This window comes from Chiloscyllium plagiosum, unplaced genomic scaffold (genome assembly GCF_037043375.1).
Source record: "Chiloscyllium plagiosum isolate Xiang-an unplaced genomic scaffold, Cpla_swu_hap1 HiC_scaffold_39, whole genome shotgun sequence".
Classification (NCBI taxonomy): domain Eukaryota; kingdom Metazoa; phylum Chordata; class Chondrichthyes; order Orectolobiformes; family Hemiscylliidae; genus Chiloscyllium; species Chiloscyllium plagiosum.
In genome coordinates, this window is record NW_028270177.1 from 17,979,367 (window position 1) to 18,003,405 (window position 24,039).

The window sequence follows — 24,039 nt, forward strand, 5'->3', positions numbered from 1 at the left end:
TTCATTTTGACTTCTGTCTGTGAATACCAATTTATTCTCCATACACAAACATTGACGTGCACCTGGAAACCATAGCTGGGCTGGTATTCTTTGATTTGTTGTGTACAGACTTCAGTTTTATACTGGCTTAACCACGGCCTCTCAATTCTTTAACCACGTTTTAGACTCCACATAACCAGTGGGATAAGGACCCTCTGCTGTTGGTGGAAGGATTCTATGTCCCAGAATATGTTTAATGCCTGACTATCCAGAATTGTTAAGCACAGATTTTCGGGTAGTTGTAATTTAAATGTATTTTTTGACCTTATTTTCAGGAATTTGCTTATTTTCCCTGCTGGCTTGCAGGATCCTCTTTGCCAGCTGTTCCTATTTCTCCTCTTTTTGTCTCCATCTCCCTTTGATGGTGTTGAAGGACTTCCTATGCACATCAAATGAACATACAAAAAAACAAGGTCAGGCAGGTCAACTGGTCAGAAACCAGATCCATTCGCTTCCACCAGCAAATAGAGTTGAAAGTGCCTCATTTTGATTGATGCTGTTCTGCTGGAAGACAAACAGATTCCTCTGACATAGCTATAATATGAGTGCTTAACTCACGATTACGTAGAATAACTCTTTAGAAGCAATCCAATCAAACCTTGCTTTGGTACTAATGGAAAGAAGATATGTCTGAGTGATTATAGAATGTTGTTACTAGGTTGGTCGCACTCACCAAAATGACACTGACCATTTATGAGGGATCTGTAGTGATTTAATGAGGTCAGCCTGCTGGACCTCAAAGAATATGAGTTCCCTGATTGGGGCTATTAATCTGGTCCAGTCAAAGAGCTCTAGCTGACAGATTAAAAGAGGAGTGTTAGCGATTCTGTCACTCTGAGAACTGACTGTGGAGAGGCAGTGCTAAAGTCAAGGGCTTTTTGTATATAAATAAAATATGACTTGGTGATGGGCTACTGGCCTCCGGGGAGTTATTTCACTCTGGTACACCTAACTCTTGCAGTACTGAATTTTGAGAATTATAATTTGGAGTAAACTGTCTCTAAATTTAATGCGACATTTTCCTTCAAAGAGGTTGTTGCTGGACTTCCTGTCACCTGTCTGGCTGTCAAAAGGGCACTGCCTGCCATTTTACAGGAAGCTGCTATGTAAAGGACAAGGGAATGTGCCAGAAATATAGTAAAAATATGAATACTAAATTTAGATATGGATTTTTTGAGATATTGGTCAGCATCCAGCATCCACTTAGCTATATAAAACCTGATTAACAACTTGTGTGAATAGATGGAACGACCCTTCAGCAGGGCAATGTGAAGGGATTATTCACTATATCAGGGTCTTTCTCAGCTGCTATTTGATCATTGGGTGTTTTTTGGCCTGGTTTCTGCCATATCTTCTGAGGAGTCCAAATTAAATAATGTTTTTGCTGGTTCTGGATTGATCTTTCTTCTTTTAAACAGTTTAACTGCAGTTCTGGTCTGGTTGGAGTGCATATAGGGCACAAGGAGGAAGAGAAACAGCAAAGATTGCATGAGAGAGCAGTTTTGAGATCTAAAAGCTCCACATTGTACTGGGTACATTTTCAAAAAATGTTTTGCCATTGACATGATTAAATTCTGATTTGTCAAAGTAGTTATGTAAAAAAGCATCTGTGCCACTGATTTAATATCTGAATAGAAAGCACCATGGACTGTATGCCATAGGTTTAATGCTTTTCAATACCTTTCCCCCACCTTGCTGATCTCTGTAACCCTCTTTTTGCCTGTTGTTTTGAAATTCTTAACTTATTTTCAGTTAAATCATACACTTAACTGCTGACAAACAAATCAAATATGATTCATGTAATTTAAAATAAAACTGGTTACGTTTTAAACTCTGGCTCTTTGACTCTGTTTGGGCATGTCTGTAGCAGTAATCCAGATCCCCAGACCAATGCTTTGGGGACAGGGACAGGTAGCTGATTGAATTTACATTCAGTTAATTAAGGCTGATCATTGTAATGGTGACCATATCTCACCATTATCATTGAACGACTATCATTCAATGTTATAAAATCCATCTGAATCCCTAATCTCCTTTAAAGAAAGCAATCTGCCATCCTTATGTGATCAACTCCAGAATCTCAGAAGTGTGGTTGACCTCTGAACTGGCTTAGCAAACCACTCAGTTTAAGGGCATTTGGGGATGAGCAAAAGCTTTTACAGTGATGCCCACATCCCGTGATTTTTTTTTAAATTGTGTGCAGATAATTTGTTTTGCTAAGCATAAATGTTGAGACTGAAGGTTACTATTTTTTCTCTTTTAATCCCCTGAGGTTTTGTCTGCCATGACAATGGAGCCACAGTGCTTCAATACGCACCAAAGCAGCAAATTCTGATCTCTGGAGGTAGAAAAGGCTTTGTCTGCATTTTTGACATCCGGCAGAGGCAGTTACTACACACATTTCAGGCTCATGATTCTGCAATTAAGGCCCTTGCTTTGGACTCCACAGAAGATTATTTCATTACAGGTTCAGCCGAAGGGAATATGAAGGTAAGGCTTCAGGCAAAATATTCAATTAGAACTGCTTTGTGATGGATACTCATCTTAATCCTCAACATTTGGGTTCCACCGACTGAAAGCAATCCTACAGTCACATTTTGGTGTTTGATATAGAATACTAAAATTGTTTAAATTTCTGAACTCACTTTACAAGAAAAGAATAATTGAATGGAGGCTTTGACAGGGCAAATATGCAAATTAAAGATTTGCCTCCGCATATGATGATGTCAGCACTGGAGGACACTGGTAAATATGATTCTGTTGTTTTCACTGAGATTGTTGTTCTAATCTTTCAGGGCAACTGTCTTTTGAATTTGAGTTGGATACTATTTGCAAGTAATAGACTACAAAATTCCAAAGACAGAGGGCTGTGTATTGGTTCCATATTCCCACACTGTCATCATTTTATCCACGCATTGCTACTTTTTCAACGAGAAAGGGTTATAGAAACTTCCAGTCCCTGCTGTGTTTTTTGTGAGAATGCATTGACCAATCAGCATCTACCTGCCTTTTCACACATTAGTCAGGTAGCTAAGATTGACAGTTAACCGATCCAGCAAACTAATTAGCACCTTCTGCTGTAGAAATTGATATTCTCTTTCAAAGTTTGGTATCTTGTATCCCAATTAAAAATGAGTACATGGAAAAAAGTGATAACTTTGTATCTTTTAACAGTAGTTATTTTAGGCACAATTATTCTAGATGTACCGTTATAAGATTGATATTCATGATGCAGTCTGACATTATTTTGGTGCAAGTGTCAGGATTGCAGGAGATTGACATTTGGAACGTGGGATCACAGAATAATTGTAAAGAAATATAGATTAGTGACATTGTGCTGTCATCTTACAACTAGCACCTGTTTTCAGGGAGAAAGTGAGGTCTGCAGATGCTGGAGATCAAAGTTGAAACTTTATTGCTGGAACAGCACAGCAGGTCAGGCAGCATCCAGGGAACAGGAGATTCGACGTTTCGGGCACAGGCCCTTCTTCAGGAATGCTGTTAGGCCTGTTTTCAGGCCTAACAATCAACCTTGTTGCACCACTTTCTGTGCCCATCTTATTGCACTATCGTGCTTGTTCTTCTATATCATTTGTGTATCTCAATTGTGAATTTGGCAATTAGCTTTGTCAAGGTTCCTTTCTGTTATCTTGCATTCTCATTGCTTTCTTACTTCATTGTCCAGGTTCTTGAGGATTGTATTCTTTCTCCCTATCTTCTCCAGTCCCTTCCCTTTGAACACAGTTAGAATCTATCTGCTAATGTCTTAAAACCCAGATAATGCTCAGCACTGGTGCATATCATTAAATAACTGCTTTAAAGTATATTACATATCTGATCATTTTAAGAAGCAATTAGTAAACCTAACATTTAACTCTGTTATGGAACAGACCAAATCCCTTCAAATAAATCCAAGGAAATAGCCTTGACCCTAACTTTTATCATATTTAAAGGCAAGTGTAAAGAGCTGTTGATGTAATTTGATTGGTCACGCTACTTGGCTTTAAGCAAAACATATTTTATTCTTATACCCAGATAAAATAAAAACAAAAGAAAGAAGAATTGATGTAAATTTGTTGGAAAACTTAACAGAAGAATAGATTATTTAACTACTAAACAGCAACTTTTCCAATATAGTAACATCCCATAGACATACCCCTGGCAAAGGCAAATGCAGGAAACTAGATAGTCTTACATGTGACGTTTCTGTAGTCCAGGAGAAAGGAACACAAAGAGAAAATTCTGGCCAAGGGGGAGAGAGAGAGAGAGAAAATTCAAACTTTTCGCAGTAGCAGAGGGAAGTGTAGCAACTTCCACAACCAACTTCAAAATTCCAACAGCTAGTAAAAGCTAAACTAAAACACTGAGTCCATCCATTCATGCTGCTTCTACTGTTCTAAATTTAAAAATAACCTAGAGCCTCACAAGCTGTTTTATTGGCTTGATAGAGACAACTTGGCAACACTGGCTCAGAGCCTCTCTCCAAAAAAAAAAGGATAAAATACAGCTCTGAAAGCCATAGTATTGTCACAACTTAATAGTCTTCTTCCCATTAAGTCTAAGAATATATTGTAAATAATTCTTTATAATAATTTAACAAAATGTGGCAAACATACATCTTGGATTTTTTCAGTAAGTTTGATTGAATGTTAAACTGGCTTATGAACTTCAGAATGTTTAGTGTTTTTTATCAAGCCTTGTTCCAAACATTACAATTCTGTTTTGCAGGTGTGGAGGTTAACAGGTCATGGATTAATTCATTCATTTACAAATGAACATGCCAAACAGTCAATCTTTCGAAACATTGGTGCAGGGGTTGTGCAGCTGGAAATCAGGCCAGGCAATCGTATCTTTTCCTGTGGAGCAGATGGAACTTTGAAGACACGGGTTTTGCCAGACTATTTTAATATCCCTGCTGGAATATTTGACATTTTGTAGGTTAGCTGGGCTGGCTTTTTTTGGTTTCTGGCTATTAATAAAAAACACGGGCATCTCACATATGCTGTGGGAGTGCGTAAGCTGCTCGTGAGTTGTGTTTGAATGTGGAGGGACCCAAGGCTCAGTTTCTGCAGAAGTTTTTTATTAGTGGATCAGAGCAGATTTTAAATGCATATAAAGCAAAAGAAAGTAATTTGAAGAATGATAGAGTGGAGTTGTGGCATAAAGCCTTGAAGAAATTCGTATCATAAACCCAGAGGACAGACATGCATGTACTGTATCATTCTTTTTAAAATCAATGCAGTTGCAGGTTGTTGGTAATGCTTTGTGAACACAATGCAAAATTTTTTGGTGTACTGTAAGTGTATGGACATTAAAAATGTGCCCATGGTTAAAATCCACGAGCATTGTATTGGGAAATCTTGTATGTAATGATGGCGTGAGTTGATTTATAAAAATTTGAATTCATTATTTTACTTCTTTCTTCAGAGGGAGTTTTTAGTGACACTGAAGGAGATGGAGATGGTTCTTAACTGGAAGCTAAAATGCAAAAAGTGCAAAAAATGGGATGCAGAGTCATTAAGCTGTACAGATTAATTATGTCAGTTTATAGGTACTTTTGAAATTTTAATTTAATCACTCAACCAGTTAAAGCGATTGAAATGACTATGTCTTTTTGCACACTGTTATTACGCCTTCTGAGACTGTTGTATTACTACAATCTGCCTTTAAATTAAGTGCGGCACAGTGTAATAATGTCATCATTTATCTATACTTGAAAGTAATGGAACCAGATGAGGTTTTTTTTTTGTTTCTTTTGCTCATTTTGCATTTAATATTATTTTTGTTTATCCATTGAATCCGAGCATTGCACTCTAATTTAAAGGAAGCTATGAAGTCTTGGTATTTAAAAAAAACTATATTGATGTGGAAAAAAAGGTTGCATTTCCTTGGATGAATGTCAGGCTTAACTGGCCCAACATTTTATGTAATGTTATGACCAATTAAGTTATTTTGATCTGTGAATTAACATAACTTGTAATCATTGCTGTGTATTGTCTGTTATTTTGCCTGTAATATGCTATTTAATTTGTTGTATTTTTATGTTTTCAGTATGTATATGTTGCTAAAAAAATGCTAAGAAAAATTCGAGGACCTTCAGTCAGTATTTTGACATGTTGTCTGTGAAGTTGTCTTCTGCCTATATTTTGTGTCCTTGTCTGTAACAAATTCATTGCATTTCTTTGTGGACTGAGCAAGATGTGGACTCTTCATCCTGCGCTTGAAAATGTATTTCAAACAATAGTTGTGCTTACCTTTGTAAGTCAAATAAATTATTTTTAATGTGAGTAGCTAATGATCTACCGATTTATTTTGTTCATTTATTTTATTTATGATGAAAATTCAAATATAGACCCAGGAAAGTGACAAAAAGCAATCTTCTTGTGATGGTCTCCCCATTTTGTTTGTTTATGTCACTCTCAGAAAAATCTTGCCTTAAAAATGTGTATGTGACAATTTGCCTACATCTGGTGCGACCCACAAAAATGGAAGAAGCCTGCATTCTGAATGCTGTCACCAGGTGGCAAATCAACATATCTGTTATTAGCGATTCTTTTGAATAAGACTCTCTACAGAAATTTCCAACAAATGCTATCTGCCACTTCAGCACAGGGCCCTGGGATTGTTCTATTCTTGGTACCAGAATCAGTTTCATAGGAAATCGGTCCATTTTGCACTAAAGACTAGGCCTTGTTCTAAAGATGCTGAATCACATAGTCAAAGATCCATGTCAGAGGTCACAATTTTAATGTATGCCCAAAATAATCTATCTTAAACTTCCCAGCTGGAAGTGAAGACATTATTGGTCACTGTATCCCAACAATTCTGCATCCAGTAGCAGTCTTGTGTTGCACAAAAGCAAGTCTGCACACTTACAATGCCACAATGTTTAATATGTGAAAGCTAAAGGTGTAACAATTATCTTACAATAAATTTTATTATGCTGATACATTTATCAATAATCCAATATTGTCTTGTTTGCATATATCAATTTTAATGCCGCTGTGTAAGCATTTGAAGTTTTTATACAAATATAGAACAACTAGAATTCCATTCCTACTAAATAAATAACACCTTGCAGCTAGCATGTTAAGCAATTAAAAGTTCAGTTACTATAACTTACATTTTATTAACCTCTGGTAATGCAGATTCTATCTATTGCATGTAGTTGATGTAGCTCTTTATCCTTTAAGATAATTACATATTATTTAATTACATATATTGAGGCACTTAATGTTCAATGTTGATTTTGAATATTCCTGAGAAGAGATTTAGGCTGAAATTTTTGATTTGTCTCACACTTGACAATTCCAAGAATGCCAAATTTCTCCAAGAAAAAATAATGTTGATTGGCTGGCAAGTCAACTTCCTGATTGCCCAAATCATTATCATGCAAAAGGAAGTGGCCAGCTGTAGGCTGCCCATGCTCTCTGATAATTCAAAAAGACAAAGTTTAAACATATTCTTTTTGTTCGCAGAGAATGGATTCCTGTCTATAAATGCACATCATTTCTAGCAAGCACAAGTGAGCTGCATTACTAGCTCAACTGATTAGCTTCAGCTGGTGATTAGTGTAACTATTAGCATGTAGGATTGGTCAGCAGTGCTATCCAATTCCAGAATCACATCCAATTAGGTTTTGCAATTGTGGGTTAGTTTTGTATGGTGTGTAATCTGACCGTTAGGAAAACCAGAGGAAGTTATTAATTGATTGCTTGGAAACAATGCTGAAGCACCTGGCCACTGGCGCTGAAGTGCAGACACAGTGTTTGAACAGAATTACTTTTTGGACTGATAGCAGTATCCTGTTCGGGGAATTTAATGTAATGACCAATGGCACAGGCATAAGAAGGCAATCCTACAGTTGTGATAAAGAGGAATTCTAACCACAGGCATAGCTATATGGTTTTTGTAACGTACAAGTGAACAACAGATGACAGCACTAGACTAAATATGCATCAAGATCCTGTTGGGAGAGATACGACTCTAATGAAAACTTCCGCAGAGCTGCAAATTCTGCATTCTCTTGGCTGTTGTGCAATTTATTTACTCATGTAGCCACTAGGTAGTAGCAGCATGAAATTTTTGAGGTACTCTGCCTTCACAGCATAATTTTGAGGTAGAAAGGCCACTTCTCAGACCAGAGAGTGACAGCTTTTAGTTCTCGATTGCTTTGTCCAAATGCCTTGGACAGTCGGAATCAATTTGCCAACCAGTTGGTTACCTTTTCTCCTGCAGCATAAATTGTTGGGATCAATTGAGATTTGGCATTCTTGTGTTTCTCCTGGTAAGTGCAAGACATAAAGCTTGAGTCATGTCTCTCTCTTTTCAGCAAGATTCATTACTGATTCTACAATATACCGCACAATGTTATCTGCTTAATTGTTCAACATTAAAACTTGAATGCAACATTGGGAAATGTTTGCAGTCTTACCAAAATTTGAATGAGTTTGTACAGTGCATGCAATTGAACTGTTACTGTAGATGCGTGCATTTTTTTAATATACTTTTACTATCTTGCATGCACATTGCATACAGTCATAATTTACGAAAAAGATTTTTGTAGAGTTCTTTAGATGCAACTGGAATGTTTAGTATTTGTAAATAAGCCCAAGCCCAATGTGGCTACCAGTCTTAAAAGTGTGGGTGAGAGTATCTGTACTCAGTACAATTCATGTTGAAGTCTGTGAAATTTGAAAAATGTGGAGGTGGTCAAATGGTCCCTTTCTCCACTTTGGTATATAAAGAATTAACAATGTACTGCAATTATTCACCATGGGATGTGAGCCTGCAGTCACAAGGTGGGGCAGAATGCAGCAAAGGGCCTGTTACCACTCCTCTCCAGCAGCACCTGAACCCAGAGTTGCTCTATAACTTCAGTGTCACTTCTAAATGGAAACCACCTCAGTTACACTAAAGCTACAGTATAAATGTAACCTATACATATTTGGCTGTTGAGAAAACTTTTGTAAAACCAATTTGATATTGCCCAGATCTCTAAGCCCCAATTGAGTTTTGGTTTGGTTAACACAATTGGCTTACAATACAGTGTGTCAACAACAGCACAGGTGCAATTCCTACACTGGCTGAGGTCATCATGAAGGACTCTCCTTAACTTTTCCCCTTACGTGAGGTGTGGTAACCCTCAGGGTGAACGTCTATTAGTCATCTCTCTCAAAGGAGCCCTCCGTCCAGTAAGACTATGATGACTTTACCCTTTAAACACGAATGGAAAGGACAATATTATAAAATGCTTTAAAATATAATACAATGCAATGTACAAGTTGAATTTACTATACATGATGTTAGATAGTGTTCTACACAAACACAAAGTAAAAAATGAAAACAAATGTCACTATTGCATTTAAACAAAAATCATTTCAACTTGAGATTATATTAAAGGTTAGTGGCTTTATCAGTTGCATATGCATGAATAAGTGTTCCCGATGGTAAAATAATTAGCATTTATTCAGCTAATAAGAAATGAAGACCATATTTCTTTAAGTAGCCGTTTTCCCATGTATATAAAGTGTGATCATAGGGATCATAGGAAACCATTGTAAGCGTATCATTGGATGATCTAAAATCAAAATTTACATCAAGTTGTTTGTCTTTCAGCAAATCAAGTGCAAAAACTATTTTAGAGTCCTTAGTATCTGTGAGGTAGAGAATCCCACGTGCTATGAATGCATTACCAGCCTTTGACTTGGGGTATGTGGTATTGATATTCTGGACAATCGAGAATGAGTCTTCATTAATTTCAATTTGGCCAACAACGATGTTTTCATCATGACTTGAAGCATAGATTACCCAAAGTTCATCTTTATCGGCTGTCAAGTCAAAATATGTCTTCGCATTTTGGAAGAGATAATTGCGATTGTTGTGCAAAGCATTTTCTACTTTCATATGCTGGGCTTGTTTCCCATCGAATGGAAATCTAAAATAAACAGCAAGAGTAAAAAGGTACATCGTTCCTAAAATGGACTTTATTGGAAATTACTTTTTCCCTAGTCCCTACATCTCACACAGCTTACTGTTAAGCAGCTCAGCCTGGACACACATTTTACAGGAACATTCTGAGTACAGCCCATAAGATATTGAGAGTTGTGATGTGATGGGATTAATGAGTTTGCTCAATTCTGTCTTAATTGCCGATCCATTGCCATGACCACAATTTAAATTTGAAGCAAAAGAACAATCAATCTTGTAAGTGTGTCATAACTCTTCCAAGCGATATCAGTAATGCTAGCCCTAACTATAATGCATCCCTTCCCATTAATTTGAATAAAATAGTTTATTTTCAGAAATAGATTCAATATTTTCAAAATGTTAAATCTGAAAGATGGTGTAATGCTGAGTCATATAAACCTGGAAAGTTCCAGGTCAGGGATTTTTTTTTTTTGCATTAATACTCTTGGATAGGATAGAGAAAAGCAGAACTAAAAGCTCAGCCACTCAGGCAGCATCCGAAGAGCAGGAGAATCGACATTTCGAGCATAAGCTCTTCATCAGGAATGTTGGGGGAGGTGGGCAAGGGGGCTACGAGATAAATGCGAGTGGGGGGGGGGGGGGCGAAGGTAGTTAGGAATGCGATAGGGAGATGAAGGCGGGGCAGTGATGATGATAGGTCAGAGTGGAGGGTGGGAAGGGCATTCTGTCTTTGTTGTGGTTGGAGGGGTGTGTTTCAAAGGCAAAGGTGCGAGATGTGGAGGAGATACGCTGGAGAGCATTGTTGACCATGTCGGAGGGTAATTTGCAGTCCTTTAAGTAAGAGGCCAGAAGCCATCTGGGATGTTCTGGAGTGGAATTGGTCCTGCTGGGAGCAGATGCGGTGGAGATGGAGGAATTAGAAGTAAGGGATAGCGTTTTTACGGAGGCAGTGGGAGGAGGTGCAGTCCAGGTAGCTGTGGGAGTCAGTGAGTTTGAAGTAGATGTCCGTGTTGAGTTGGTCACTGGAAATGGAGATGGAGAGGTCCAGGAAGGGGAGGGAGGTGTCAAGATGGTCCAGGTGAACTGGAGATCAGCCCAACCTCCTCCCATTTATCTGTCAGCCCCTTGGGCACCCACCCCCCGCCGCCCCCCCCCCCCCACATATCTGATGAAGAGCTTATGGTCAAAACGTCGACTCTGCTGCTCCTTGGATGCTACCTGACCAGTTGTGCTTTTCCAGCGCCACACGTTTTGACTCTGATCTCCAGCATCTGCAGTCCTCACTGTCTCCTAGAGAAAAGCAGGCCACTCATAATTGCCATTATTCTTGGAAGTATGAATCTGTGGATACCACAAGATGACTATGATACACTTCCCCACAATTCACAACAGAGAAATGGGCATTGTGCTTTCTAAACACTACAGAAGGTGGACACATTTGCTGAGAAATGTACTGACTACTCTTTTTCCCCTCCCAAACAAGTGCAGGTAGTGTAGGCTGTATCTAACTTTTCATTCTCCACCATGTCAGGTTAGATAAATGACATGTACAGCACAAACTTAGTGACCCTCCCTCATGGCACTGTTAAAGGTAGGACGTTTAACTGGATGAGAAGATGTAAGGTGGGGATCTAGCTGCTCTCCTGCTTCCACCTGATTAAGTCTGTACATGACGGCTGTGGACAGCTTATTGATCCAAATGTTGAGGCCCTGCTGCCAGCAATGTTAGGAATACACCTTGTTTCAGTCAATAAATGCAGATAGTATGCAAATATCCATCTCAAAGTCTCTGTCACAATGAGGTAAATAATTTCTGCTTCACAAATTAAACAAAACATTAACATTTCTATCTTAATAAAGTTCTTGCATACATCTTGCAGGCAGCACTGTGGCTCAGTGGTTAGCACTGCTGCTTCACAGCACCAGGGACCCAGGTTCGATTCCAGCCTCAGGCATCTGTGTGGAGTTTGCACATTCTCCCCGTGATTCCTCCCACAATCCAAAGATGTGCAGGCCAGGTGAATTGGCAACACTAAATTGTCCATAGTGTTAGGTGCATTAGTCAGAGAGAAATGGGAGGAGAAAGTGAGGTCTGCAGACGCTGGAGATCAAAGCTGAAACTTTATTGCTGGAACAGCACAGCAGGTCAGGCAGCATCTAGGGAACAGAAGATTCGACGTTTCGGGCACATGCCCTTCTTCAGGAATGAGCAGAGAGTGTTCAGCAGGAGAAGATAAAAGGTAGGGAGGAGGGACTTGGAGGAGGGGTGTTGGAAATGTGATAGGTGGAAAGAGGTCAAGGTGAGGGTGATAGGTCGGAGTAGGGTGGAGGCGGAGAGGTCAAGAAGAAGACTGCAGGTCAGGAAGGCGGTGCCGGGCTGGAGGGATTCGGCTGAGACAAGGTGGGGGGAGGGGGGATGAAGAAACTGGTGAAGTCCAAGTTCATCCCCTGTGGTTGGAGGGTTCCCAGTCGGAAGATAAGACGCTCCTCCTCCGACCGTCGCGTTGGTGTGGTTTGGCGGTGGATGAGTCCAATGACCTGCATATCCTCGGTTGAGTGGGAGGGGGAGTTGAAATGCTGTGCTACAGGGTGATTGGGTTGGTTCGTCCGGGTGGCCCAGAGGTGCTCTCTGAATTGCTCCGCAAGTAGGCGGCCTGTCTCCCCAATATAGAGGAGGCCACACCGGCTGCAGCGGATGCAGTAGATAATGTGGGTGGAGGTGCAGGTGAATCTGTGGCGGATATGGAAGTTTCCTTTGGGGCCTTGGAGAGAAGTGAGGGGGGAGGTGTGGGCGCAAGTGTTGCACCTCCTGCGGTTGCAAGGGAAGGTGCCGGGAGTGGAGGTTGGGTTGGTGGGGGGTATGGATCTGACAAGGGAGTCGCGGAGGGAGTGGTCTCTACGGAAAGCTGATAGAGGAGGGGAGGGAAATATATCCTTGGTGGTGGGGTCCGTTTGGAGGTGGCGGAAGTGACGGCGGATGATGCGCTGTACATGGAGATTGGTGGGGTGGTAGGTGAGGACCAGTGGGGTTCTGTCCTGGTGGCGGTTGGAGGGGCGGGGCTCAAGGGCGGAGGAGCGGGAAGTGGAGGAGATGCGGTGGAGGGCATCGTCGATCACGTCGGGGGGGAAATTGCGGTCCTTGAAGAAGGAGGCCGTCTGTGTTGTGCGTATTTTGAACTGGTCCTCCTGGGAGCAGATGCGGCGGAGACGAAGGAATTGGGAGAATGGGATGGCGTTTTTACAGGGGGCGGGGTGGGAGGAGGTGTAGTCCAGGTAGCTGTGGGAGTCGGTCGGTTTGTAGTAGATGTCCGTGTTGATTCGGTCGTCTGAGATAGAAACAGAAAGGTCTAGGAAGGGGAGGGAGGAGTCCGAGACTGTCCAGGTGAATTTGAGGTCGGGGTGGAAGGTGTTAGTGTAGTGGATGAACTGTTCAACCTCCTCGTGGGAGCACGAGGTAGCGCCGATACAGTCATCAATGTAGCGGAGGAAAAGATGGGGGGTGGGGCCAGTGTAGTTGCGGAAGATGGATTGTTCCACATACCCTACGAAGAGGCAGGCATAGCTGGGGCCCATGCGGGTGCCCATGGCTACTCCTTTTGTTTGGAGAAAGTGGGAGGATTGGAAAGAAAAGTTGTTCAGGGTGAGGACCAGTTCAGTCAGTCGAAGGAGGGTGTCGGTGGAAGGGTACTGGGTGGTACGGCGGGAAAGGAAGAAGCGGAGTGCTTTGAGTCCTTCGTGATGGGGGATGGAGGTGTACAGGGACTGGATGTCCATGGTGAAGATGAGGCGTTGGGGACCGGGGAAGCGGAAATCCTGGAGGAGGTGGAGGGCGTGGGTGGTGTCACGGACGTAGGTGGGGAGTTTGAACAAATACACATATAAGCCTATGGGGTGAATTTGCATAACTGTATTTGCAGATACATTGTGTGCTTTTTGGACAAATAGACTGTATCTGCAAATACAAATCAGCAAATGCAAATTCACCCCAAAGGCTATTATGAGTGCACGCATGCATGTGAGGGACTGTTCAAAAAGCACACTATCTGTAGGCAGTCAATTTTTTTTATAATCCATGTGACATTTTATAATTTCCTACTTTGGAAATAGAACCAGTCGGACTCTAGATTGGAATACATACAGACTCTAACCTCACACCTTTAATACACTGTCTGAGCTGAGATGTCACTTTTCTTTTTAATAAGACCTGAAGTTATCTCAGGAATGTGACTTGAAAGAAGTTCTGGGATTTACATATTAATAAATGAAAACCTGCAAACCATTCAAAAAGATGAAAGACTTAACAGCAACCTAGGTTTGTTCAATATTATCATTTCAGTGTGACACTCTGATCTTTTGCTATAAATCTGTGTCTTATGATCCTACTCCACTAGCTACCTGATGAAGGAGCAGCACTCCGAAAGCTTGCACTTCCAAATAAACCTGTCAGACTATAACCTGGCGTTGTGTAATTTTTAACTTTGTAGCCTCAGTCATTTCTCAGAGCTATTGCATAACAAAAGAAACAGGAACAGAAGTAGAACACACGAACTGTTCAGCCATTCCTGGGCTGATCTTTAACTCCACTTTCCTGCTTGGTCCCATATCCCTGACTTCCTGAGAGTCTAAAAAAGTCGGTCTCTAAATGTACTCAACAATGAAGCAGCCATAAACTACTTAGCTAGATAATATACCACATTATTTGCAATAAATTACAACAAGATGTATTTACTTATGTGGATGAATATGAGATTAAGTGAGCCCCATTAATATATTTAATGTGACTAATGGTGATAATTTAACAATGCTAGTTTTAGCACTTTCTTGAATTTCAAACAGGCAGCAATTGAAGAAAAGTCCCCCAATTGCCAATGCACATTCGAAGTGTAGTCACTGTTGCAGGTAACATGACAGCCAATTTGCACAAAGCAAACTTCCACAAACGCCGAAGCAATAGTGATCAATCTTTTCTTTTTAAATTGTGTTAATTCAAGGCTAAATATTGGCCAAGGTGATGGGGATAACTCCCTGATCACCTTTAAGAGAAAAGCCACATGGGATGTTTTGAATTCACCTGAGATAGCAGATAGTTCCCTTTGTTTAACGTTGCATGCAAAGGCTGGAAACTTGGCAGTGCAGCACTTTCTTAAGCAGTGCACTCAAGTGTCGGCTTACATTTACCTGAAACCTGTTAGTCTTCCAGAACAAGGACTTGACTCAACTGATGTTGCAGTCTGGCACATTCCAAGTCCAGAATTACCTGCTGAGGGACGCACTAAAGCTTGAGGAAGCTGTTATGAAGGCGCACTGGGGAAAGGCCACTGTCTGAGGTCTTCCTGCTGAAGTTAACTGGAGCTCCATTCAGTTATCAGACCTCCTAGTGTCTCAAATGCATGTAAATATAATTGTGTATGTGTAAGAGATGTCCTTGGTTTTTTTGGATAGATTCAAACGCCAATGTTTGTTGTTTCCTTGATATGCTACTGCATAGAACTGAACTGCATTTGTCACTGTGTATACGCACACATACACACACACAAGGATTTTGTTATGAATAAAGTACATTTTTGAAATTAAAATCAGCTAACATGTGTTGTGTTCAAACCATTAGAATGGAACTTGAACCTACAAAACTCTAACTCAAAGGCAAAAGGACTGCTGAGTTGTGGCTGACACATAATGATGTATTGGAGGCACCAGAACTTTCAATTTTGTAAGAGGTTACATTTGGATTTGCATTGTGTTTCCTCAATAAGTGACTGCCTTAAATAAACCCAGAAGAAGCTTATCATAATTGGTATATTCCATTTGTGCACTTCTCTCACATCTGACATATCCAATATTCAATTCTTGGTTGTCAAATTTCATAAAGCCTAATTATGAAATACCAATTTTTAATTGCAAGGCAGCATTAAAATGTTCAGGGATTGAATAGCATTTCCAATGCCTCTAAAGTTCTTGCTATAAAATAAATGCAATTATATTTGTGGCCATTAGAAATTCAGATTATATTTTTACAATTAAAACCACAAGTAATAAAAAACAAACATTTTTATCTGGAGAAGTTATTCAAGAAAATACATTTATCTATTCAAATAAATGGACTTCACAGAAATTTAAATGCTGTTCAGATTACAATTTAAGTCTCATAAAGCTGCATCCAAAAGTATATCGTGCTGAGCAGATTAACAAAACTCAACTGTGATAAAGACAATTGAGTTTCTCAATTTTAGTGGAATTCCACTAGCTCCAGCAGGGAAGGCCTGATAACATCCTATCACACACGAAGATCCTCACTGATGAAAGAGCAGCGCTCCGAAAGCTTGTGCTTCCAAATAAACCTGTTGGACTGTAATCTGGTGTTGTGATTTTTAACTTTACCCACCCCAGTCCAACACCCGCACCTCCATATCACATTGTTATTCCTTAAAAGATACAATAAAATAATATACTCACTTTATAATTTGATCAGATCCTCCTTTGTGATAATAAATCGAGCCGTTATACACAGCATGTCCACAACCATGAAAATAACGGGTCAATGTTATGGTCTTGAAGTTGCTCCCAATTTTAAGTGCCTCTAAATCTTCATATTCTTTAACTGTCAATCCTGTAAAATTTAAGAGCTGGTAACAAATCTTAAGAATATTAGTAAGGAAGTTTCATCACAGGTAATAAGAAAGGCAAATGGGATTTTGGCATTTATTGCAAAAGGAATTGAGTATAAAAATAGGAAAATGTTTAACTATAAAAGGCATCCATGAGACTGCACCTAGAATATTGCATACAATTTGGTCGCCTTACCCAAGGAGGGATGCAATTGTTTAATGCAGGTTCGATGGAGTATTTACACTTTTGTGCAGCTGAGTTTTTGGCAGGATTCCAAGCCTCTGACCTGGTCTAGTAGCCACAGTGTTTATGTGGTAATTTCAGTTCAGGTTATAGAGTGGTACAGACTGATCTCAAACCTCTTAACCTTTATGGAAAATATCAAAGCCCAGAATGCCAGATTATTTCAGTGGAGTTTGCTACTACAGCCCTAACACTGAAATATCTCACACGATCTAGGGTAAAACATTGTGATAACCCATACTTTGTCCAGAAATTAACTCAGGTTTGAAGAACCTGATTAGCAACATGCTAAAATATATAACTACACTAAACTTAAAGAGTGAATGGGAGTAAACATCTTCCTTATTATTTACTCATGTTTTGATACATTAAAAGGAAAAGTAAACCACATTCATTTCTTTCAAAGGAGAAGATGCTATGTTGATGTATGATCCAAACATTTTAATCTGTAACATCGTTGATTAGACCTATTTATAAATATATTTGGGAAAAGACACTTTGCAAAGCAAAAGACACAGGCTACAACAGCAAAAATGTTGCATTTGCCAAGGACAGAGTATTTAGATGGAGACTTCCAATCTACAAGAGCCTTTTGCTCAGAATAATGACCACAAGATATGGTTTGAGCTGTGTTCTAGGTTAAGTAGACTTGGAACCTGCCTCCTCACCCTGCCCTGTAGTAATCCCATAACCGGATGTGGTTTGGTGGCCATTAAATAATCAAGGATGCTTTGTAGATAAGGGGAGCAAAACGACTTCCACAGAAACTGGGAACATGATTTACACAAAGTCATTTGAAGATCTTCATTCAACATTCCATCTTAGAATCATAGAATCCCTACAGTGTGGCAACAGGTCATTCAGCCCATTAAGTCCACATCGCCCCTCCAAAGAGCATCCCACTCACAACTACCCTATCTCTGCATTCCTATGTCTAATCCACCTAGCCTGCACATCTTTTGGACTGTGGGAGGAAACTGGAGCACCCAGAGGACACAGGGAGAATGTGCACTCCACACAGACAGTCACCCGAGGCTGGAATCGAACCCGGGTCCTTGTTGCTGTGAGGCAGCAGTGCTAACAGAGCTACTGTGTTGCCCCAGTAGTCCATCGTAATCGGACTGCACATCTTTAACTTCTCAGGAAAGTATATATTTAATTCTAACAGATATTTTAGTAAGAGAGTTGTGAATATTGTGGGATAACACAAACTTATATTGCAAATGTTTTCAGTACATTAAAATAAATGAAAGCAAACCTGAAAAGTGCTCCACAATCCAAATTTTTCCATTGTTCTTCGATGCAGGGTCCTTCATCCATGCTCCAAATGTGTTTTCAATCCTTGTCACATTGTAAGGGGCATCCACGGATTTTATGATGCGTCCTAAAGAAGGATATTACTTGAGCATTAAGGTAACAGCGACCACAATTCAATCTCAAAATCAAGATGGAAATGGTATGAAACACTACCAGATTTCATTGAAATGGTGCTTAGTGCTTTTTGTGCCGACATCCGTCTGATTAAAGTGTCATCACTTGGTGCAGCGTGAGCTTCATCTAAATGTAAACAAAAGAGTGAGGCTTGGTCTGATAAAGGTGTTCTGATCAAATACCAAGAATTCAGATTTCTAAAGCTGGTTCATAATGAGGAAAGTATTACCGTGACTGACTGTGTTCTGCTGATGGCGAGACCTTCCTTTGGAACCTGGTGGGCCAGGAGGTCCTACAGGACCTGGAGGTCCTGCTGGCCCTGGGGGCCCGGGAGGGCCTCTCTGACCTGAGGTAAGAAGATTGAACATGTAAATCTGTGCCGTAAACCTTCAGTAACAATCTGCATGGTATAGAGCTCAACTGCAAGGGGATGGCATCACAAACAATATTCACTTATGAAAAAAGCAACCACCAAATATGTGCTTTGACAAAGGGTCAGTTAGACTCGAAACGTCAGCTCTTTTCTCTCCTTACAGATGCTGCCAGACCTGCTGAGATTTTCCAGAGTTTTCTCTTTTGGTTTCAGATTCCAGCATCGGCAGTGATTTGCTTTTCACCAAATATGTGCATTCCTTTCCTGCTGTTTACCAAACCGACAGCTTTTAGTGGAAATGGAAACAGAAATTGCTGGGAAAACTCAGCAGGTCTGGCAGCACCTGTGCAGAGAAAATAGAATTATCATTTCAGATCCAGTGACCTTTCTTCAACTTTTAATGGAGCTGCATTATTGAATCTACGTGATGTTCCAGTTCAGACTGAGCTTCGGTTCATGATAGGAGCTGCTCTGTCAAAAGGGAAAAGAAGGGTTTGCATTTAAAACAATATTTTTCACCACCTCAACATTTCCCAAAACAGCACAGCCAATGAGTATCAGCACAGTAGCTAACCTGGACCTTGGAAGCTCCCAGAATCAGAAATGCAGTAACGCCAGTTTCTTCCTTGTGATATTGATTGAGGGATAAACATTAGTCCAAGTGCTGGGGCATCGTTGTTGAAATAGTGTTTTGCCATCTTTGAAGAGGCAGATAGAGCCACAGTTTAATGCCTCAGCTGAAAGGGGTCAGCTCTGCAGTTCAGCAAGCCCTCAACTTTGGAATGCAGCAGTTGGCCTTAATTTTCTTCTCCTTAAATGCCTGCAGTGTAACTTTGTCCCAAAGCTATGGTGTTCAGACATAGGAGTACCACTGACCAGGGGACAATTTTTTTTTCTCAGGGCTCCGCTTGAAATTTTCTCAAAGGCTATATTTTTCTTTTAGGATATTTATTGCCATCTGGGGGCTACTTTTTCATTCTCAGTAACTCATTCATCAGTTGATGCCAGAATATAGCAATAATAGTTTTCTATTTGTGTTGATGTATATTTTGTCTGACAGGCAAACAAAATTAGTAGACTTCATCAACAGCCTGAACACTTTTCAGTTCTCCATTAAACTCAAAGCCATTAAACTCACACAAGGAAACATGCATTTTCTCTCTGTCAGAGTATTTAAACTGACATAAGAACAGTCATAAGTTAACAATGGTTATCAAAATAACTGACACACTTGTACATATGAAAAGCCATCACCCTGAACACACCTTCCACAGCAAATGCATCTCCATTGCAGATGGACAAATACTGAAACATTTTAAAGGCAAAAGGCACACCCCTATAAAACCCTCTCAAAGGCATGATTTGGAGTTGCCGGTGTTGGACTGGGGTGTACAACGTTACAAATCACACAACACCAGGTTATAGTCCTGAAGAAGGGCTTATTCTCCTGTTCCCTGGATGCTGCCTGACCTGCTGCGCTTTTCCAGCAACACATTTTCAGACCAGGTTATAGTCCAACAGATTTAATTGGAAGCACTAGCTTTTGGAGCGCCATTCCTTCATCAGGTGGTTGTGGCAGGGACAATTGTAAGCTATAAATTCTGTGCTTCCAATTAAACCTGTTGGACTATAACCTGGTGTTGTGTGATTTGTAACTCTCAATGGCAGCACTGACTTACCTAGCTGCCCACTGCTCTTCCAATCATATGCTGCTTTTCACCCAGGTTAGTGAACCAATCAGCAGCAAGCACAGGACAGAACCAGCTTCTGATTGCAGAAGTGCCTCCTCTTCACTTCCTTCCATTCTATTTAACGGTATGAATTTTCTCTGATTGGTTGCCTCCATGCCTGAATATGCCCAAGTGACATGGGGGCTTACATGGTCAGATTGTGGGGTGACCCCATGGTTAGCTCTGCTGGACAATGCCAGGCACCCGGGTTTGATTCCAGGTGATTGCGTAGAGTTTGCACATTCTCCCTGTGTCTGCGTGGGTTTCCACCGTGCTCCAGTTTCCACCCACAGTTGAAAGATGTGCCGGTTAGATGAATTGGCCATGCTAAATTGCCCAGGGGCGTGCAGGTTTGGTGGATTAGGCAAAGTTATGGAGATAAGATGGGAGGGTGCACAGGATGATTTTTCAGAGGCTCAGTGCAGTCTCAATGGGCTGAATGGCCTATTTCTGTACTGTAGAGAGTCTATGATTTGCCTATATGTTTTGCAAGGTGCCATGGGTGAGATCTCATTTGCTACAAGGCAGTCCCTTTTCTAGAATGAGACCATCACCAGCCCCACCCTGATGCAAAGAACTCAGGGTCACTTTGGGACATTAATTTCATTTGTAAACCTACCCCAAACAAACATCCTGATGCAACTCAGTAAATTTGGGCTAGCACAATACTAGGCAGTTGTAAAGTAAGAAGAGTCTGGAGCAGAGGCTAACACATTAGTTTTGCGGATTTCAGAGAAGCACTCCCACAAATATAATTTAAAGCTTATAATTCTTGGTCTTTGGCTGGCCCTCAGTAAACTTGATTGGAGAATGCACTCCACACTGTGTCATCCTGATATAACAATCAGGGTCATAAATATGTCATTAGACTTGGACACACTTGTTGTCTGAATGTATCAGCTGTGTTGCAATAGACCCCTGGTGGAAAAAAAGCTCCTGGGAGCTCTTGTGGTGTCATGGTACTGTATTCTCTGCTTCAGGAGTCCTGCTCCAGAGCTGTGTCACAGTATCTCTGACAATTTGATCAGAAATATTGCTTAAAATAAATTTCCAATGGCCAACGAGCCACCACAAGCGTGACAGAAAGATTACCAATTCCATTTACCACACATTACTATCAAGCCAATGAGGTTTAAATATGCTACTAAAATAGAAAAGGCGAACATTGAGTTTCTCCCAGTCTCCCATTGTAACTTTAGGAATATTTTGGCTGTAATCCTGGAAAATCAGCTGTTTTTTTTTTGCCACTGAGGCCTCCTCACTATGACTTTCACCAATAGCCCTGTGGAAATTCTGAATGTCACACACTGGCTGTGGTATTAGTCAATACAGAAACACTGACTACAGTTAAACACTGGTTCCAAAACACTTTTACACCTTCGAATGTAAAGGGCATGATATAAATACAAAATTCTCTCATCTTATTTAAAGAGGTTAATCACACTATGCATTATTCGAGAGGGTGGATTAACATTCCTACCATTACATTTCTCTGTTTTAACAAAGACATGAACTGTTTATTTCGACCTTTGCTAACATGACCGAAAAATTCTCACTATTGCATGAACATATTTTCTACTCACAAGAGCCACAAAATTGAATTCCCGTTTTCGTTCATAGAGTCATACAGCACAGAAACAGACCCTTCAGTCCAATCTGTCTATGCCAAACATAATCCCAAACTAAACTAGTCCCACCTGCCTGCTCCTGGTCCATATCCCTCCAAACCTTTCCTATTCATGTGCTTATCCAAATGTATTTTAAACATTGTAATTGTACCCACATCCACCTCTTCCTCAGTAAGTTCATTCCATAAGCAAACCAGCCTCAGTGTAAAAAGATTTGCCCCTCACATCTTTTTTAAATCTCTCTCCTCCCATCTTAAAAATGTGTCCCCTAGTTTTGAAATCCCCATCTTAGGGAAAGGTCAACTACCATTAACCCTATCTATACCACTCATGCTTTTATAAACTCCCAAAATAAAAGGAAGCTTAGGGCTGCTAGAAACTTAGTGGTTCTGCAGCTCAGAACCATGGAACTGATGAACTAATAGATCTCAAAAAGGTTCCTGCTGTAGCTGTCAGCACCTACATTTATCTGGAAATCTGCTCCTCCTGGACCCATCCAAATAAAGTTACATTTCCTGTATTATTTCGCTGAGCCATCCTTTGTCTCAATATCTGACACAACTAGTCAGACCTTTAACTTTTCACCTATATCTGAAAATGACTCTCATTAAACTAACTTGGGATGTTACTGATATGACTAAGGAATGTGCACCACTCTCTGCCATTTCCACGTCTTTTATCAGGTTAGGTCACAGCTTCTGCAAACACCCTTCTGTAAGGTTGTGAGATTTCTTTTCTAAACAGCCTTGACTTGGACAAATCTAATCGTTAATAAATTCAACATTTTCAAAGATATTATTAGTAAATATTGAGGCATAACTTTAATAGCTAGACACTGGATATCTCACAGTAAGGAGCAAAGATTTAAGCCCTTATCAAAGCAAGGTGATTGTATACCTTCTAAAATGATCTCGTTGTAAGGCTCTCCTCTTTCACCTTTCGGTCCCTGCTCACCCTTGGCACCTGGTAACCCATCTGAACCAGGAGGCCCCGGGTCACCTTTCTCACCTTTTGGTCCCACATCTCCAGGTTCCCCTTTTGGTCCAGGCACAGCTAAGATTAGACAAAGACATTTTGTTTCAATATAAATGCTAATCAGCTGATTATTTTGTTATGGGAACACAAGCGTTTATGTATAAACGTTACAACACAGTAAGCTTGCAAGTCACAAAGGGCTTCTCAACAGAACACCTTCGTGACTAATGCCTAATCAATGATTAAACCGAACCATTTCACTCAGGATATAAAGTTAAAAATCACACAACACCAGGTTATAGTCCAACAGGTTTAATTGGAAGCACACTAGCTTTTGGAGCAACGCTCCTTCATCAGGTGATTGTGGAGGGCTCGCTTGTAACACAGAATTTATAGCAAAAATTTGCAGTGTGATGTAACTGAAATTATACATTGAAAAATTGATTGTCTGTTAAGCCTTTCATCTGTGATAATACAGTGAAAGAAGTGAAACTATCACTGTATTCTAATTGCAGAATAAAGCCAGCAGCCTGGGTTCAATAATTTTAACGGCTGTGGGAGCTCATGCCTCCTCACCTCACCTCCTGCATGTGGAGTGGTCACCCTGAAGCTGTACATAACCAATTGTTTCTGTCTAATAAAGAGTGATGTCCTTTGTGGATTATAGCTCCTCATGTTTGCTCTCTCCTCAGCAAAGACTGACCCATTGCAAATGCACAGGGACGACTGTTCCTCTGCCAAACTACTGAACTGTACAAGCACTTAAAAGATTCAGTACCTTTCCGAGCCCGTTTGCCTTCCTTTCCAGGTGGTCCCGGAAGCCCAACAGGTCCATCTGAGCCATTAACTCCTGGCAATCCATCTAAACCTGGAAGACCTTAAGGGATATTTGAATTAAATACATAGCAAACACAATGTCTAAGATCAAAATCATGACAAAAGCCAGTTAAAATTTCTCAGCTGTTTGAGAAACTAATATTGAAGTAACTAGTTAATAATTCTTACCTGGTGGTCCAGCAGGTCCTGGTGGGCCTGTTTTATACAATGTAAAGAAGCAGATTTGGACAAAATTAATGAAAAAGAA

General features: G+C 40.4%; 2 protein-coding genes across 5 annotated transcripts in view; one reads left to right on the plus strand and one right to left on the minus strand.

Annotated features, from left to right (window-relative positions):
* dmxl2 (Dmx-like 2) overlaps window positions 1–6,329 on the plus strand; it is a 143,211-nt gene extending 136,882 nt beyond the window's left edge. For all 4 annotated transcript variants that reach the window (XM_087981187.1, XM_087981188.1, XM_043677359.2 and 1 more), the window contains 2 exons: window positions 2,312–2,529; window positions 4,768–6,329. In XM_087981187.1, the coding sequence (XP_087837313.1) occupies window positions 2,312–2,529; window positions 4,768–4,977 (428 nt within the window). In that variant the 3' untranslated portion in view covers window positions 4,978–6,329. The remainder of the gene's footprint in view (window positions 1–2,311; window positions 2,530–4,767) is intronic.
* A 582-nt stretch (window positions 6,330–6,911) lies between these two features.
* Window positions 6,912–24,039, minus strand: part of gldn (gliomedin) — a 38,029-nt gene continuing 20,901 nt past the window's right edge. The window contains exons 3-10 of the mRNA XM_043677369.2: window positions 23,961–23,987; window positions 23,734–23,832; window positions 22,878–23,033; window positions 18,479–18,595; window positions 18,289–18,375; window positions 18,077–18,202; window positions 16,423–16,576; window positions 6,912–9,976 (exon numbers count right to left, since the gene is read on the minus strand). Coding sequence (XP_043533304.2) covers window positions 9,505–9,976; window positions 16,423–16,576; window positions 18,077–18,202; window positions 18,289–18,375; window positions 18,479–18,595; window positions 22,878–23,033; window positions 23,734–23,832; window positions 23,961–23,987 — 1,238 coding nt within the window. The 3' untranslated portion in view covers window positions 6,912–9,504. The remainder of the gene's footprint in view (window positions 9,977–16,422; window positions 16,577–18,076; window positions 18,203–18,288; window positions 18,376–18,478; window positions 18,596–22,877; window positions 23,034–23,733; window positions 23,833–23,960; window positions 23,988–24,039) is intronic.